This window comes from Anolis carolinensis, unplaced genomic scaffold (genome assembly GCF_035594765.1).
Source record: "Anolis carolinensis isolate JA03-04 unplaced genomic scaffold, rAnoCar3.1.pri scaffold_13, whole genome shotgun sequence".
Classification (NCBI taxonomy): Eukaryota; Metazoa; Chordata; class Lepidosauria; order Squamata; family Dactyloidae; genus Anolis; species Anolis carolinensis.
Window position 1 is genome coordinate 17,376,929 of NW_026943824.1, and position 18,239 is coordinate 17,395,167.

The window sequence follows — 18,239 nt, forward strand, 5'->3', positions numbered from 1 at the left end:
GCACCCAGTGTGCCCATCACCACCGGGACCACCCGCACTGGTTTCTGCCAGAGTCTTTGAAGTTCAATCTTGAGGTCCTGATAGCGGCTGAGTTTTTCCTGTTGTTTTTCACCTGGGATGGCAACATCAATGATCCAAACCTTGTTCTTTTCCACAACTGTGATGTCTGGTGTGTTGTGTTCCAGAACTTTGTCAGTCTGGATTCGGAAGTCCCACAGTATCTTTGCATGCTCATTTTCCAATACTTTTGCAGGTTTGTGATCCCACCAGTTCTTTGCTGCTGGGAGGTGGGACTTGAGGCATAAGTTCCAATGAATCATTTGGGCCACATAGTTGTGCCTCTGTTTGTAGTGTGTCTGTGTGATTTTCTTACAGCAGCTGAGGAGATGATCCATGGTTTCGTCGGTTTCCTTGCACAGTCTGCATTTTGGGTCATCAGCTGATTTTTCGATCTTGGCCTGAATTGCCTTTGTCCTGATGTCTTGCTCCTGGGCTGCAAGGATCAGGCCTTCTGTCTCCTTCTTCAGGGTCCCATTCGTGAGCCAGAGCCAGGTCTTCTCCTTATCAGCTTTTCCTTCAATTTTGTCAAGGAACTTTCCATGCAATGTTTTGTTGTGCCAGCTGTCAGCTCTAGTTTGTAGTGCTGTTTTCTTGTACTCATTCTTTGTCTGCTGTGTTTTGAGGAGTTTCTGATTTTTTACTTCAATCAAAGCAGGTTCTTCACTTTGCTTTATTATTATTATTATTATTATTATTATTATTATTATTATTATTACATGTATTATTTTACTCTATAATTATTAAAAGGACACATAAGCACATTTACATTGAAGAAGATGAGAAGAATGATTTGATCAGAGTTGGACAGTCTTATCTTAAATTTGAGCTTGATGTAGATATTCAAAAACATTTAACCTGATGCCTCAATTAATGTAATTTTATTGGTATCTGTTTTTATTTCTGAAATTTACCACCCTCGGCTTATACTGGAGTCAGTGTTTTCCCAGGTTTTTTGTGGTAAAATGAGGTGTCTCGGCTTATATTCGGGTCAGCTTATACTCGAGTATATACGGTACTGTCAACCTGACGTTTGCCATTATATAACCCCAAGAACAGGCCTTAAAACAAAGGCACCAAGGCGCCACATAGAAGGGCTCGCACAGCGGGAGGGAGGAGGAGGAGGAGAAGCAGCAGTCAGGAGGCTTGTTGTCATGCCTGCTTTCATGGGGACATTTATTTATTTATTTACAGTATTTATATTCTGCCCTTCTCACCCCGAAGGGGACTCAGGGCAGATCACATTACACATATAAGGCAAACATTCAATGCCTTAACATAGAACAAAGACAGAGACAAACGCAGGCTCCGAGCTGGCCTCGAACTCATGATCTCTTGGTCAGAGTGATTTGTTGCAGCTGGCTGCTCACCAGCCTGCGCCACAGCCCGGGCCCATGTTGAATTGGAAATGTTGAATTGTCTAATGCTGGTCAGAGAGGCCTAGCGAGGAAACAGAAACTAATGATAAGGGTGACCTTTCCCAGGAGTTCTAACATCAATAAGTTCAAGGTGTTTTGGGCAGTGACTCAGAGGAGTCTTTCTAAGATAGAGATACAAGGTGATTTGTTGCAGCTGGCTGCAGCTGGCTGCTCACCAGCCTGCGCCACAGCCCGGACATCCCCATTGCCTCGGCACAAGAAGAGGGTTTTGTGAGACCGGACGCTCTCCTTGCAATGATGTAGTAACTGTGAGGTCGTGGACCATATTTTAGTTTTTGCAGACCTTCTGAAGATCCCTGATACACAGGATGTCTATGCCCCACACCACTGGAGAAATTATACTGTTTAGCCAGCATTGCACCACCTGACATCCACCGGGAAGTAACAGCCAGCAATGAAAGGACCAAGGCATTGACATCTCCAGCCCATCCTCTGTTTGGCTATCAGAGATACTCGCAGGAACACCTCAGCAAGCGAGAGTCCAAAAGTGGCAGGCTAAAAGCCGGAATCTTAATCAGTGGCTGACGCTGGATTGGGCACACAGAAGACTGGGTGACTTGGAAGGCGCTGAACAGACTGTGCTTTGGCACCACGAGATGCAGAGCCAACCTTAGGAAATGGGTTTACAAAGTGGAGTCCATGACATGCGAGTGTGGAGGAGAACAAACTACAGACCACTGACTATAATGAAGGCTGAGCCCTGCCACATGCACAATGGAACACCAGAGCTACTCCAAGTGACCAGCTACTGGGCAAAGGACATTTAGTATGGGTTGTTGTATGTTTTCCGGGCTGTATGGCCATGTTCCAGAAGTATTCTCTCCTGACGTTTCGCCCACATCTATGGCAGGCATCCTCAGAGGTTGTGAGGCATGGAGAAACTAGTCAAGGAACGGTTGTTGTATTTCGGGCTGTCTGGTCATGTTCCAGAAGCATTCTCTCCTGACATTTCACCCACATCTATGGCAGGCATCCTCAGAGGTTGTGAGGTATATGGAGAAACTCAGCAAGGAAGGGTTGTTGTATGTCTTTCGGGCTGTGTGGCCATAGTATGCACACTGAAGTGGATTATATGGTAGTGTGGAGTCAAGATAATCCAGTTCAAAGCAGATAATATAAGATTCTAAATGGGTTATATAGATGTGGAAGGGCCTTGAGTCTACACTGCCATATAATCCAGTTAAAATCTGATAATCTGTGGAAGAGGCCTAAGTGAGGCCTAACTGTGCCTGTCCCCCTGGGCTGAGTAGGTTGCTAGGAGAACAAGTGGGCGGAGCTTAGCCTTCAAACTGGCAGCAATTGGATAAAAACTATTCCTCTCCCTGTAATTAGGACTTTATTTTCTTATTGTTGGATCAACCTAGAGCCATGAATGATGGGTTGTGTTGTCAAATTTCGAGGTTGGGGGGCCTGTAGTTTTGTTGTTTTGTCCGCTGCCCTGTTGCCATCACTCTTTTATATATATAGATGTTGTTGTGACCTTGGTTTTGGCTTTCAGCCTGCTAAGATGAAATAACTTGCCATCTGTCGGACTGTCCTAGTGAACTGTCGTAGAAGTGTTACTGATACTACCGTCCTAGTGGGCTGTCATAGGCCACCAAAATGGTCCATCCCCAGCCTGTTGGCTCCAGCGAGATGCTCTTGGCTAGCATGAAGCTCTTCCTGGCAGGTTTCGGAGGTCCAGTTGGCCAGGAGGTCACTAAAGTCCGGAGGGTTGCCATGAAGCATGCATAGCGGGCTGAGAGACGGCTCTTTCCAAAAAGACGCGGGCAGCTTTCGGCCGTGCATCGGAGCCACGCGGCCGTATTTCCTGTTGTCGGAGGAGACTTTCTGCTTGACGTACCCACACAGGCCGTACTCAAAGAGCTCGGCCAGGGGCCCCAGCTTCTCGGCCTCTTCTTGGCTGCAGAAGGACCTTCCTAGTTTTCCATCGCCTTGGACTCTCTCTTTTGGAGAGGCCGGAGAGCCTTCGTCCTCCTCCGACTCCCTGCTTTGAGAAAGCCTGACCAAGTCGGTGTAGTACAACACGCGCCCGGAGAGCTTCGGGGAGCAGCCGGCCTCGTAGATGTTGCAGGAGCCTTCCTCTGCGCCTTTGCTGCCGAAATAGCTTTGGATGTCGTTGCTGATGCGCTCCGCAAAGCGAAGAAGCTGCCGGGTCATTTCGGTTGCACTTGAGCTGGCAGCAAATGCCTCTCCCCTCCGACAACTTGCAGAACGACTGCCTTCTTCCACAGCTTCCCTTTCTTCTTCCTCCTCTTCTCCTTCCTCCTCTTCTTCTTCCTCGTCCTCCATGTCTTCCTCCTCAGACAAGTCTTGGAATATCAGCTCTTGGCAGGCGGTCGGAGATAAGAACGAGTGCTGGAAGGCTGTGGAGAGCCTGAATTTGCTTAGGCTTTGGATGACGCCGGCTGCCATTTTTGCCCTTTGTGCTCGATTCTGTGGGAGAAAAGAAACAATCAGCTCTATAAAGGAACTACAATAGAGTCTTGGTTATCCGACTTCCGTTTATCCGACACTCCGTATTATCCGAGCGGCTTATATGGGGGCCGAGCCCGAAACATACAGCAATAAAACGATAATAACAAATATTGTAGCAGTAAAACATCAACATCAATAAAACCATCATAAAAATCAACATCTATATATATAAAAGAGTGATGGCATCACGGCGACCCACAAAACAACAAAACTACAGGCCCCCCAACCTCGAAATTTGACAACACAACCCATCATCCACGCCTCTAGGTTGATACAACAAAAAGAAAAGAAAAATAAAGTCCTAATTAGAGAGAGAGGAATAATTGCTTTTATCCAATTGCTGCCAATTAGAAGGCTAAGCTCCTCCAACTTGGTCTCCTAGCAACCCAAATAATAATAGGTGCCAGGCCAGAGCAGGAGAGCGGCGGGCCGGCTGGATGCAGGGACAGGTCTTCCCATTTAAATACATGCAAACGACACAGAAGGATATATATAGCAGATATAATAGAGCGTTGATTATGGGAAATAATATTACTATCCATCTATATACTTGAGTATAAGCCTAGTTTTTTAGCCCTTTTTTTAAGACTGAAAAAGGCCCCCTCGGCTTATACTCGGGTGAGGGTCCTGGTTGGCTTATATTTGGGTCAGCTTATACTCAAGAATATATGGTACATTTATTATTTTTCTCTATTATTATTGGTATTATTACATTTATTATTTTTCTCTATTATTATTGGTATTATTACATTTATTATTTTACTCTATTATTATTGGTATTATTACATTTACAGTAGAGTCTCACTTATCCAACACTCGCTTATCCAATGTTCTGGATTATCCAACGCATTTTTGGAGTCAATGTTTTCAATATTTCGTGATATTTTGGTGCTAAATTCATAAATACAGTAATTACTACATAGCATTACTGAGTATTGAACTACTTTGTTGTATAACATGATGTTTTGGTGCTTAATTTGTAAAATCATAACCTAATTTGATGTTTAATAGGCTTTTCCTTAATGCCTCCTTATTATCCAACATATTCGCTTATCCAACATTCTGCCGGCCCGTTTATGTTGGATAAGTGAGACTCTACTGTATTATTTTTCTCTATTATTATTGGTATTACATTTATTATTTTTCTCTATTATTATTGGTCTCCTAGCAACCCAATCAAAAATAATAAAAAACACTAAAAAATTAATACAATAAAATACTATAATAACAGAAAATAACTAAAAAATAATACAAGAAAATAATAATAAATAAAAATATAACTTACAATAAAATTAATAAAAAATTGCAAATACAGTAGAGTCTCACTTATCCAACACTCACTTATCCAACGTTCTGGATTATCCAACGCATTTTTGTAGTCAATGTTTTCAATACATTATGATATTTTGGTGCTACAGTAGAGTCTCACTTATCCAACACTCGCTTATCCAATGTTCTGGATTATCCAACGCATTTTTGGAGTCAATGTTTTCAATATTTCGTGATATTTTGGTGCTAAATTCATAAATACAGTAATTACTACATAGCATTACTGAGTATTGAACTACTTTGTTGTATAACATGATGTTTTGGTGCTTAATTTGTAAAATCATAACCTAATTTGATGTTTAATAGGCTTTTCCTTAATGCCTCCTTATTATCCAACATATTCGCTTATCCAACATTCTGCCGGCCCGTTTATGTTGGATAAGTGAGACTCTACTGTATTATTGGTCTCCTAGCAACCCAATCAAAAATAATAAAAAAACACTAAAAAATTAATACAATAAAATACTATAATAACAGAAAATAACTAAAAATAATACAAGAAAATAATAAAATATAATAAACTAGCTGTGCCCGGCCACACGTTGCTGTGGCAAAGTGGTGGTGGTATTGGTTAAAAATTGTTGTGTAATTTTTATTTGACGTTATTTGTATTTTTTATTAATTTTATTGTAAGTTATATTTTTATTTATTATATTTTATTATTTTCTTGTATTATTTTTAGTTATTTTCTGTTATTATAGAATTTTATTGTATTAGTTTTTTAGTGTTTTTTTATTATTTTTTATTGGTTTGCTAGGAGACCAAGTTGGAGAAGCTTAGCCTTCTAACTGGCAGCAATTGGATAAAAGCAATTATTCTTCTCTCTCTCTCTAATTAGGACTTTATTTTTCTTTTCTTTTTGTTGTATCAACCTAGAGGCGTGGATGATGGGTTGTGTTGTCAAATTTCGAGGTTGGGGGGCCTGTAGGTTTGTTGTTTTGTGGGTCGCCGTGATGCCATCACTCTTTTATATATATAGAAGATAATAAGAATAGTATAATGGATGATGAAAATTATTATTATTATAATTACTATAATGGAATAGTCATAACGTAATGATGTAATATTATAATGGTATAATAAGAATAGTACAGTATAATGGATGATGATAATTATTATTATTATAATTACTATAACGAAATAGTAATAACATAATGGTATAATATTATAATGGTATAATAAGAATATTATAATGTAATAATAATAATACCACTATATATAGATGTGAGACAGAGAAGGAAGGAATAGGAAAGGGTCTCATGCATTTTGGATCATTTTTGTTATTGTCACCCCCACCGGCAACATTGCCAAGACCGGACCCCCGCTTACCTGTGCTCGGCTTGCTTGTTTGGCTTGTTTGGCCCCCCAGCGTCCCCTCTCCCGACTCTCCGGCTTCCCACCTGGGGCTGAAGTATTTATAGTGGATCGGTGGAACTGGGGACTAGCAAATATTTGGCGGCTGTATTGTAATCGTAGCCTCTGCAAACAAGGCTCTGGTTTGCTTTAGTGCCCAGCAACGGGAGAACACCGCCGACAAGGAGCCGGGCAGGAGAGGAGATAGGGGTCACCTTAATGGCCCACTTCCTGGGGGATTTTCGAGTGTTATTCCTGCTCATTGGCCCTATTAGGCCCGACGCCCCAGCTGCTCCGCCGGCCCGGACCCACGCAGGTTGACAGGGGACACTTATCTCCTGCGTTGGTTTGGAGACTAAATCAAGCCTTGTCAAATAGGCGTAAAATTAAATTTCATGCTATTTTGACTTCAGGAGTAGGCATCATCTCCAGAAGAAAGTTAATGCTTCTTCAACAACTCATGTGCAAATAATAGGTGCCAGGCCAGAGCGGGAGAGCGGCAGGCTGGCTGGATGCAGGGACAGATCTTCCCATTCAAATACATACAGTAGAGTCTCACTTATCCAACATAAACGGGCCGGCAGAATGTTGGATAAGCGAATATGTTGGATAATAAGGAGGCATTAAGGAAAAGCCTATGAAACATCAAATTAGGTTATGATTTTACAAATGAAGCACCAAAACATCACGTTAGACAACAAATTTGGCAGAAAAAGTAGTTCAATACGCAGTAATGTTATGATGTAATTACTGTATTTACGAATTTAGCACCAAAATAACACAATATATTGAAAACATTGACTCCAAAAATGCGTTGGATAATCCAGAACGTTGGATAAGCAAGTGTTGGATAAGTGAGACTCTACTGTATAAGCAACACAGAAGGATATGCAGTAGAGGCTCACTCACTTATCCAACGTTCTGGATTATCCAACGCATTTTTGTAGTCAATGTTTTCAATACATCGTGATATTTTGGTGCTAAATTCGTAAATACAGTAATTACGGCATAACATTACTGCGTATTCAACTACACTAGAGTCTCACTTATCCAACGTTCTGGATTATCCAACGCATTTTTGTAATCAATGTTTTCAAGACATCGTGATATTTTGGTGCTAAATTCGTAAATACAGTAATTACGGCATAACATTACTGCGTATTCAACTACACTAGAGTCTCACTTATCCAACGTTCTGGATTATCCAACGCATTTTTGTAGTCAATGTTTTCAAGACATCGTGATATTTTGGTGCTAAATTCCTAAATACAGTAATTACTACATAGCCTTACTGCGTATTTAACTACAGAAGAGTCTCACTTATCCAACGTTCTGGATTATCCAACGCATTTTTGTAGTCAATGTTTTCAAGACATCGTGATATTTTGGTGCTAAATTCGTAAATACAGTAATTATGGCATAACATTACTGCGTATTCAACTACACTAGAGTCTCACTTATCCAACGTTCTGGATTATCCAACACATTTTTGTAGTCAATGTTTTCAATACATCATGATATTTTGGTGCTAAATTCGTAAATACAGTAATTACGGCATAACATTACTGCGTATTCAACTACACTAGAGTCTCACTTATCCAACGTTCTCGATTATCCAACACATTTTTGTAGTCAATGTTTTCAATACATCGTGATATTTTGGTGCTAAATTCGTAAATACAGTAATTACATCATAACATTACTGCATATTGAACTACAGTAGAGTGTCATTTATCCAACATAAACGGGCCAGCAGAATGTTGGATAAGTGAATATGTTGGATAATAAGGAGGGATTAAGGAAAACATCAAATTAGTTTATGATTTTACAAATTAAGCACCAAAACATCATGTTATACAACAAATTTGACAGAAAAAGTAGTTCAATACACAGTAATGTTATGTTGTAATTACCGTATTTACAAATTTAGCACCAAAATATCATGATAACATTGACTACAAAAATGGCTTGAATAATGCAGAAGCTTGGATAAGCGAGGCTTGGATAAGTGAGACTCTACTGTATTAAAATATTCCCATCCAAACCCAAGTAATGAAGGTGGAGGCATTACTTTTCATTCAACCCTCGTATAAGTGTTGGGACTCATAGTCGGAGAGTCATGGAGTTGCAGAGTTGGAAGGAGTCTCATGTATCATTGATGTCTTCTCAGTGCCAGATTTCCAGCTAAAGCATCTCGAGAAGTTTGCTGTCTGGTCTATTACCATCATCACCATCATCTGTAAAATGGTCGAGGCCTGGGCCAACTTTGGCCCTCCTTCTAGGAGTTTTGGACTCTAAATCCCACAATTCCTGACAGCCTATGGCTCACTACGGAAAACAAAAAAAAACCTTAGTACAATACTCTATGTAGAGCAACGCAGGAATTGAATGAACGAGAATTCAACGAAAATATAGCGTCTCTGCAACCTAATTGTCCTTAAAAAAAAACGTGAAGAAGGGCTCGACCCGAAACAAAGAAAAAAACCCGGGACTCTTTGTCGTGCATCCTTTTAAGGACACAACAAACATTTCTCATATCAGAGACTTCCTTCATTTCTACTTACCAACCTCCTCACATGCAGAAAAGCAAAAGAAGACAACTATTTGCAGCATACTGCGCAACTATAATATTGTTATAGAAAGTCGCAAAAGAGTGAATTGAACTCTAACTATTTTGTTACTTATGAGTACTTATATGAGTAAAAGCTTAACCCGGTACTATATGTTTAGTTGTTGCTGGATTGATCTATCTGTCCATTCCATAATAGTCCCATTATTGTTATCTTGCCATTTTATACCGCACTTTATTGTCCATTCAACTGTGAAATTTCCTTTTCCCATTTCGTAACACTCTGCATTTCGCCTGGGATCTACGAATTAGTCTCCTGTTTTTAACACTGTATCCTGCTTGTTGATTTTAATGATTGTTTTTATTGATGTTGATGTTTTTTACTGGGATAATTGTTTTATTGCTTTGTTACTGTTATTTGTTTGGCCCCATGTAAGCCGCCCTGAGTCCCTTCGGGGAGATGGGGCGGGGTATAAAAATAAAGTTATTATTATTATTATTATTATTGACACAACGACGTTGTATGGCACAGCAAACAAGATAGACATGCTGGATTTCGTTTCACAAAATCACAAGTCGAACACTTCCCAAGTGTCTAGGACTGTGTGATGTATTTTCGGATGATGCGTGCAGATCCCAGCGGGGTGGCCTTTTGCAGTTGGCAGATCGTAATTTTGTCAATGTCTATTGTTTCCAAATGCCGGCTGAGATCTTTTGGCATGGCACCCAGTGTGCCCATCACCACCGGGACCACCTGCACTGGTTTCTGCCAGAGTCTTTGAAGTTCAATCTTGAGGTCCTGATAGCGGCTGAGTTTTTCCTGTTGTTTTTCATCAATGCGACTTTCACCTGGGATGGCAACATCAATGATCCAAACCTTTTTCTTTTCCACAACTGTGATGTCTGGTGTGTTGTGTTCCAGAACTTTGTCAGTCTGGATTTGGAAGTCCCACAGTATCTTTGCGTGTTCATTTTCCACAACCTTTGCAGGTTTGTGATCCCACCTGTTCTTTGCTGCTGGGAGGTGGTACTTGAGGCATAGGTTCTAATGAATCATTTGGGCCACATAGTTGTGCCTCTGTTTGTAGTCTGTCTGTGCAATTTTCTTACAGCAGCTGAGGATATGATCCATGGTTTCATCGGTTTCCTTGCACAGTCTGCACTTTGGGTCATCGGCTGATTTTTCGATCTTGGCCTGAATGGCCTTTGTTCCGATGTCTTGCTCCTGGGCTGCAAGGATCAGGCCTTCTGTCTCCTTCTTCAGGGTCCCATTCGTGAGCCAGAGCCAGGTCTTCTCCTTATCAGCTTTTCCTTCAATTTTGTCAAGGAACTTTCCATGCAGTGTTTTGTTGTGCCAGCTGTCAGCTCTAGTTTGTAGTGCGGTTTTCTTGTACTGGTTTTTTGTCTGCTGTGCTTTGAGGAGTTTCTGATTTTTGACTTCAATCAAAGCAGGTTCTTCACTTTGCTTGACATATTCTGCCAGGGCATGTTCTTCTTCTTATTTATTATTATTATTATTATTATTATTATTATTATTATTATTATTATTATTATTTAAGCAGTAGAGTGAATTAAACTCAAACTGTTTTGCTATATGTACACATACTTGTGAGTATTTAATCCTGTAATATCTATTTTAGAAATACTACCCCGCTGCGTATTAATATTTTGTTGGATATATATGCATAACATTACTGTGATTTAACAGACAGACACAACCTTTGTTTACCTCCTCCATAGCCTATGGGGAGGGCCAAAGTTGGCCCAGGCCTGGCTTGGAAGGAGGTCACCTTTTCCTTCTTGAAGATGGTGCCGTGATGCCCACCCAGGCTCTCTTCTCTCGTGCCTTTTGCCCAAAATGAGGACTTGGCCTTGGCCAAACATTCACATAATCACTGCCTTGATAGCAGCTATCTCACCCATTTGCCGGCTTGACAAACATATTTGGATACCCAGGCAGATCCCAGCAGCAACTGATAAACCAAGCTAGTCATCGCCCCTTCAATCTGCTCTCTTGACGTCACTCTGTGCCTCGTCGTCTCGTCTCCTTGCGGGACAAACACGTAATAAAGGTCGGATTTGAAAAACGAGGGGTACGGAAGAGCTCAAAGTTGGGGCATTTCATCATATGTAGAAAGATTGAACAAAAATATGTTTTAACCTAGAAGTAATTAACGTTAAATGAAACCAGAGTTTATTTGTTGAGAATGCTGGATGATCAAGTAGAAAGAAAACAAGGATACTTACTACAGTATATAACTACAATAAGAATTGACTTTGTGCAGAAATTGAAGGAAAGTCTCATTCCAATGCAAGAAGAATGGCAAATGAAGATGTGCAGATTAGCAAAAATGAACAAACTGACAACAAACTGACCACAGCCGGGCTGTGTGAGCAGCTGCAGTAAATCACTCTGACCATGAGGTCATGAGTTCGAGACCAGCCCGTGACGGGGTGAGCACCTGTCAATTAAAAATAAAAAATAGCCCCTGCTCGTTGCTGACCTAGCAACCCGAAAGATAGTCACATCTTTCAAGTAGGGGAGGCAAGGTTAACTAATTTACGACCTGGAATGAGGAAGTGCGGTCAGAGTGGATGATGAAGCAGCTGCTCCCCCCCTGTGGCCAGAATCGAACATCCCCTCAGGAGAAGGTTAAATTGCCTCTGCGTCTGTCTGTCTCGGTCTCTGTTTGATGTGTTTATGGGCATTGAATGTTTGCCCTATGTGTGTATAATGTGATCCGCCCTGAGTCCCCGTCGGGGTGAGAAAGAAGGGCGGAATATAAATACTGTAAATAAATAAATAAATAAATAAATACGGAAAGAAGGAAAAGTGGGGCGGGACACCTATGGAACCCACGCCATCGGGGGCTCCGATGTGACTCTCCTCTGTCTTCCCACTTTTCTAGCTGCTTTCAAAACGTCCTAGTTTCTCACCCGTCCTCCCACTCCCACCTTTGCATTCAGCGTACTTCAGTCACTGCTGCAAACTGGGCTCAAATTGAAAAAGGGGTTTGCAGTGCGTCTGGAGGCAGCGCTGAGCTGCTGAACTTGCGGACCAAAAGGCCCCAGCTCCTGCCAACCTAGCAGTTTGAAAAATATGCCAATGTGAGTAGATCAATAGGTACTGCTCCGGCGGGAAGGTAACAGTGCTCCATGCAGTCATGCCAATGGCCACATGACCTTGGAGGTGTCTACGGACAACGCCGGCTCTTTGGCTTAGAAATGGAGATGAGACACCTCCAAAGTCATGTGGCCAGAGGCATGACTGCATGGAGCGCCGTTACCTTCCAGCCGGAGCGGTACCTATTGATCTACTCACATTGGATGTTTTCGAACTGCTGGGTTGGCAGGAGCTGGAGCTAATAGCGGGTGCTCACTCCGCTCCCGGGATTTGAACCTGGGACCTTTCGGTCTGCAAGTTCAGCAGCTCAGCGCTTTAGCACACTGCGCCACCGGGGCTCCCATTATTTAATTTTATTTATTTATTTATTTATTTACAGTACAGTAGAGTCTCACTTATCCAACATAAACGGGCCGGCAGAACGTTGGATAAGCGAATATGTTGGATAATAAGGAGGGATTAAGGAGAAGCCTATTAAACATCAAATTAGGTTATGATTTTACAAATTAAGCACCAAAACATCATGTTATACAACAAAGTAGTTCAATACTCAGTAATGCTATATAGTAATTACTTTATTTACGAATTTAGCACCAAAATATCACGATGTATTGAAAACATTGACTACAAAAATGCGTTGGATAATCCAGGACGTTGGATAAGCAGCAGGCTTTCGGAGATAGTCATTAATTAATCAGCCCCAGAGGGTTTTTAATAATCTATCCTGTATTTATTATGGTCTTGCCTTTTATGTGTTTTTAATGTAATTTTTTTATCCTGTATTGTTGTTTTAATTGATATATTGCATTACTGTTTTATCTGTTTTATATTGTGATTGTATTATGTTGCTTATATTTTGTCCTTATGTTGTTTGGGCCTCTGCCCCATGTCAGCCGCCCCGAGTCCCCGTGGGGAGATGGTGGCGGGGTAGAAATAAAGTTTTATTACTATTATTATTTTTATTATTATTATAAGTGAGTGTTGGATAAATGAGACTCTACTGTAATAATAAAAATAGAGTAAAATAAATGTAATAGTAGCAACAATAATGGAGAAAAATAATAAATGTAATAATATCAATAATGATAGAGCGAAATAATAAATGTACCATATATTCTCGAGTATAAGCTGACCCAAATATAAGCCAACCAGGACCCTCACCCAAGTATAAGCCGAGGGGCGCTTTTTCAGTCTTAAAAAAGAGCTGAAAAACTAGGCTTATACTTGAGTATATCTATCTATATATATAAAAGAGTGATGGCATCAGGGCAGCGGACAAAACAACAAAACTACAGGCCCCCCAACCTCGAAATTTGACAACACAACCCATCATCCACGGCTCTAGGTTGATACAACAAAAAGAAAAGAAAAATAAAGTCCTAATTAGAGGGAGAGGAATAATTGTTTTTATCCAATTGCTGCCAGTCACAAGGCTAAGTTCCGCCCACTTGGTCTCCTAGCAACCTACTCAGCCCAGGGGACAGGCACAAGAGTTTGGAGAGACCCCTAAGGGCCATCCAGCCCAACCTTTTCTACTATGCAGCAGGACACAATCCAAGCATTCACAACATATGGACAATGTATAAATACTATACAATACTACACAGGGACATAGACCCCCTCTACCCTCACCACTTTCACAGTACACAAACAACCAAATGCATACTCAACATAAAGACAACTATACAACAGACATTCAATACCACCACTACCTCAACAATTTCTTACCAACACCACCAGACAATGCCACAGCAACGTGTGGCCAGACATAGCTAGTATATATATAAAAGGGTAATGGAATCACGGCACCGGACAAAACAACTAAACTAAACGCCCCACAACCTCGAAAATTGACAGCACAACCTCTCATCCACGCCTCTACGTTCATACAACAAAAAGAAAAGAAAAATTAAGTCCTAGCCACAGCAACGCGTGGCCGGGCACAACTAGTACAGTATATAGACAGACACAGAGGCAATTGAAGAGACCGAAACACGACATCCTTGGCTCCGCTTTCACGATCCCGGTGAATGGAGGCACGCAGAAGACTTGCCACCTCATGCTAATGCTCCTTTTAATGGATGTATGTGAGCAGAGTGCTTGTGGGGTTAATGGCCGGTATGATGTGATTGCAGCTCTTCTGGAGTGCGAACATATTGGAGCTATTGATTTTTCCCTGCGTGGAGACCGACAAGAGGGACCAGAATGAACCCAGTCGTGAGGATGGCGCAGAGGCCCCGACCGCCCGGCACACCTTGGCTGGGTTGATAAGACACAAGAGAGGCGGGAAGCGCATTGGTTTTATGAGAAAATCCCGGCTGAGCGGAGAGACTGCCCAGCAGAACCATATGCCCAGACAGATGCTCTGCCGCCCGGCGTCATCCAAGAATGGAGGATATGTATCTTTAAATATATGTCTATAGGAAATAAGGAGAACTATTATAATATATGTTGTCGAAGGCTTTCATGGCCGGGATCACAGGGTTGTTGTGTGTTTTCCAGGCTGTCTGGCCATGTTCCAGAAGCATTCTCTCCTGACATTTTGCCCACATCTATGGCAGGCATCCTCAGAGGTTGTGAGGTCTGTTGGAAAAACTCAGCAAAGAAGGTTTATATATACAGTATAATCTCACTTATCCAACGTTCTGGATTATCCAACGCATTTTTTAGCCAATGTTTTCAAAACATCATGATATTTTGGTGCTAAATTCGTAAATACAGTAATTACTACATAGCATTACTGCATATTGAACTACTTTTATTGTCAAATTTGTTGTATAACATGATGTTTTGGTGCTTCATTTGTAGAATCATAACCTAATTTGATGTTTAATAGGCTTTTCCTTAATCTCTCCTTATTATCCAACATATTCACTTATTCAACATTCTGCCGGCCTGTTTATGTTGGATGAGTGAGACTCTACTGTATCTGTGGAAAGTCCAGGGTAAGAGAAGAACTCTTGTCAGTTGGAGGCCAGTGGGAATGCTGTAATTCCTTACCTTCATTAGCATTAAATGGCCTTCCAAGCGTCACATCCTGGCCTGGGGGAATTCTTTGTTCAGAGTCGTTAGCTGCCCCTGATTGATTCCTGTCCAGAATTCTTCTGTTTTCAGAGTGCTGCTCCTTACTTACTGTTCTGATTTTGGAGTTTTTGAATACTGTTCATTTTCATGGTTTCCTCCTTTCTGTTGAAGTTGTTCACATGCTTGTGGATTTCAGTGGCTTCTCTGTGTAGTCAGACATGATAGTTGTGGAGTGGTCGAGCATGTCTGTGTTCTCAAATAATATTCTGTGTCCAGGTTGGTTCATCAAGTGCTCTGCTAGGGCTGATTTTTCTAACTGAGTTAGACTGCAGTGCCTTTCTGAAAACAGAAGAATTCCAGACAGGAATCAATCAGGGGCAGCTAATGACTCTGAACAAAGGATTCCCCCAGGCCAGGATGGGAGGCTGGGAAGGCTGTTTAATGCTAACCAAGGTGATTAATTACAACATTCACACTGGCCTCCAACAGACAGGAGTTCTTACTTTCACAGATATATTTAAACCTTCCTTGCTTAGTTTCTCCATATACCTCACAACCTCTGAGGATGCCTGCTATAGATGTGGGCAAAACATCAGGAGAGAATGCTTCTGGAACATGGGCAGACAGCCCAGAAAACATACAACAACCCTATTATAAAATAATTTGGAGGTGGTATTTAACCCCAGTTAGACTAAATCATAGAATCATAGAGTTGGAAGAGACCCCACGGGCCATCCAGTCCAACCCCCTGCCAAGAAGCTGGAAAAGCACATTCAAAGCATTCCCGACAGATGGCCATCCAGCCTCTGCTTAAAAGCCTGCCTCCGGGGCAGAGTGTTCCAGATAGACAATAAATATTATAATCAATGTTGGAGAGTGTTGTTGAAGGCTTTCATGGCCAGAATCACTGGGTTGCTGTCAGTTTTCCAGGCTGTCTGGCCAAGTTCCAGAAGCATTCTCTCCTGACATTTTGCCTGCATCTATGGCAGGCATCCTCAGAGGTTGTGAGGTCTGTAGGACCAAATTATACGACCACTCTCATAGTGATGCTTGTTTTTATTACCTCATTTTCATATAGTAATGATGGTAGTATACTGTATTCTGTGTTTTAATTGTAATTGAATTATTTAATTGTTTATTTTATTTGATGGTTGTGTTGACGCTGTTTTTAGTTATTGATACTTGTTTTAACTTGTTACGTTTTGTCTCTGTTTTGGACTTGGCACCATGTTAGCTGCCCCGAATCCCTTTGGGGAGATGGTGGCGGGATAGAAAAATAAAGTATTATTATTATTATTATTATTATTATTATTATTATTATTATTATTATTATGACACAGCAAACAAGATAGATATGCTGGATTTTGTATCACAAAATCACAAGTCGAACACTTCCCAAGTGTCTAGGACACTTATTATTATTATTATTATTATTATTATTATTATTATTATTATTATTATTATGATGACACAGCAAACAAGATAGATATGCTGGATTTTGTATCACAAAATCACAAGTCGAACACTTCCCAAGTGTCTAGGACACTTATTATTATTATTATTGTTATTATTATTATTATTATTATGACACAGCAAACAAGATAGATATGCTGGATTTTGTATCACAAAATCACAAGTCGAACACTTCCCAAGTTCTAGGACACTTATTATTATTATTATTATTATTATTATTATTATTATTATTATGACACAGCAAACAAGATAGATATGCTTGATTTTGTATCACAAAATCACAAGTCGAACACTTCCCAAGTTCTAGGACACTTATTATTATTATTGTTATTATTATTATTATTATTATGACACAGCAAACAAGATAGATATGCTGGATTTTGTATCACAAAATCACAAGTCGAACACTTCCCAAGTGTCTAGGACACATTATTATTATTATTATTATTATTATTATTATTATTATTATTATTATTATTTTATTATGACACAGCAAACAAGACAGATATGCTGGATTTTGTATCACAAAATCACAAGTCGAACACTTCCCAAGTGTCTAGGACACATTATTATTATTATTATTATTATTATTATTATTATTATTATTATTATTATTTTATTATGACACAGCAAACAAGACAGATATGCTGGATTTTGTATCACAAAATCACAAGTCGAACACTTCCCAAGTGTCTAGGACACTTATTATTATTATTATTGTTATTATTATTAAAGTATGATGCACCAGTAACTCTGGCGACGACAGCCTTCTACAAACTATAGTAGAATCTCACTTATCCAAGATAAACGGGCCAGCAGAACCTTGGATAAGCGAAAATCTTGGATAATAAGGTGGGATTAAGAAAAAAGCCTATTACATTATGATTTTACAAATTAAGCACCAAAACATCATGTTTTACAAGAAATTGACAGAAAAAGCAGTTCAATACACAATAAGGTTATGTAGTCATTACTGTATTTACGAATTTAGCACCAAAACATTGCAATGTTAACTACAAAAACACTGACTACTAAAAGGCAGGCTGTGTTGGATAATACAGAATCTTGGATAAGTGAGACTCTGCTGAATATAGATATATTTCAGTGCCCTCTACTGTGTGAAAGCAGAGCTGCATAAAGCCTTGGCTTTAGTAATACAGTAGAGGTTTGCTTATCCAATAATTTGCTTCTGACACAATAAAAAAATTCATAGATATATATATGTACCCCACTTCAAGTCGCTTCTGGTGTGAGATGCACTCTGCATAGGCTCAGAGACACTGCAGAGTCCCAGACACACTCTGCATATGCTCAGAGGCATTCTTGCTGTCATCTCACAGTTTTCCAAGCCCTGCTACTGGTTATTCCACAACTGTGTGCTTTATTAATGTAT

General features: G+C 40.4%; 2 protein-coding genes across 3 annotated transcripts in view; one reads left to right on the forward strand and one right to left on the reverse strand.

Annotated features, from left to right (window-relative positions):
- antkmt (adenine nucleotide translocase lysine methyltransferase) overlaps positions 1-16,675 on the forward strand; it is a 48,368-nt gene extending 31,693 nt beyond the window's left edge. For both annotated transcript variants that reach the window (XM_008121032.3, XM_008121031.3), the window contains exon 6: positions 14,485-16,675. In XM_008121032.3, coding sequence (XP_008119239.2) covers positions 14,485-14,772 — 288 coding nt within the window. In that variant the 3' untranslated portion in view covers positions 14,773-16,675. The remainder of the gene's footprint in view (positions 1-14,484) is intronic.
- On the reverse strand, positions 2,842-7,015 carry percc1 (proline and glutamate rich with coiled coil 1). The gene is made up of 2 exons (XM_062964280.1): positions 6,633-7,015; positions 2,842-3,932 (listed from the first exon to the last, which is right to left on the reverse strand). Exon 2 carries the CDS (start codon positions 3,909-3,911, stop codon positions 3,084-3,086), a length of 828 nt encoding a protein of 275 aa, XP_062820350.1. The 5' UTR covers positions 3,912-3,932; positions 6,633-7,015; the 3' UTR covers positions 2,842-3,083.
- Positions 16,676-18,239: the final 1,564 nt, after the last annotated feature.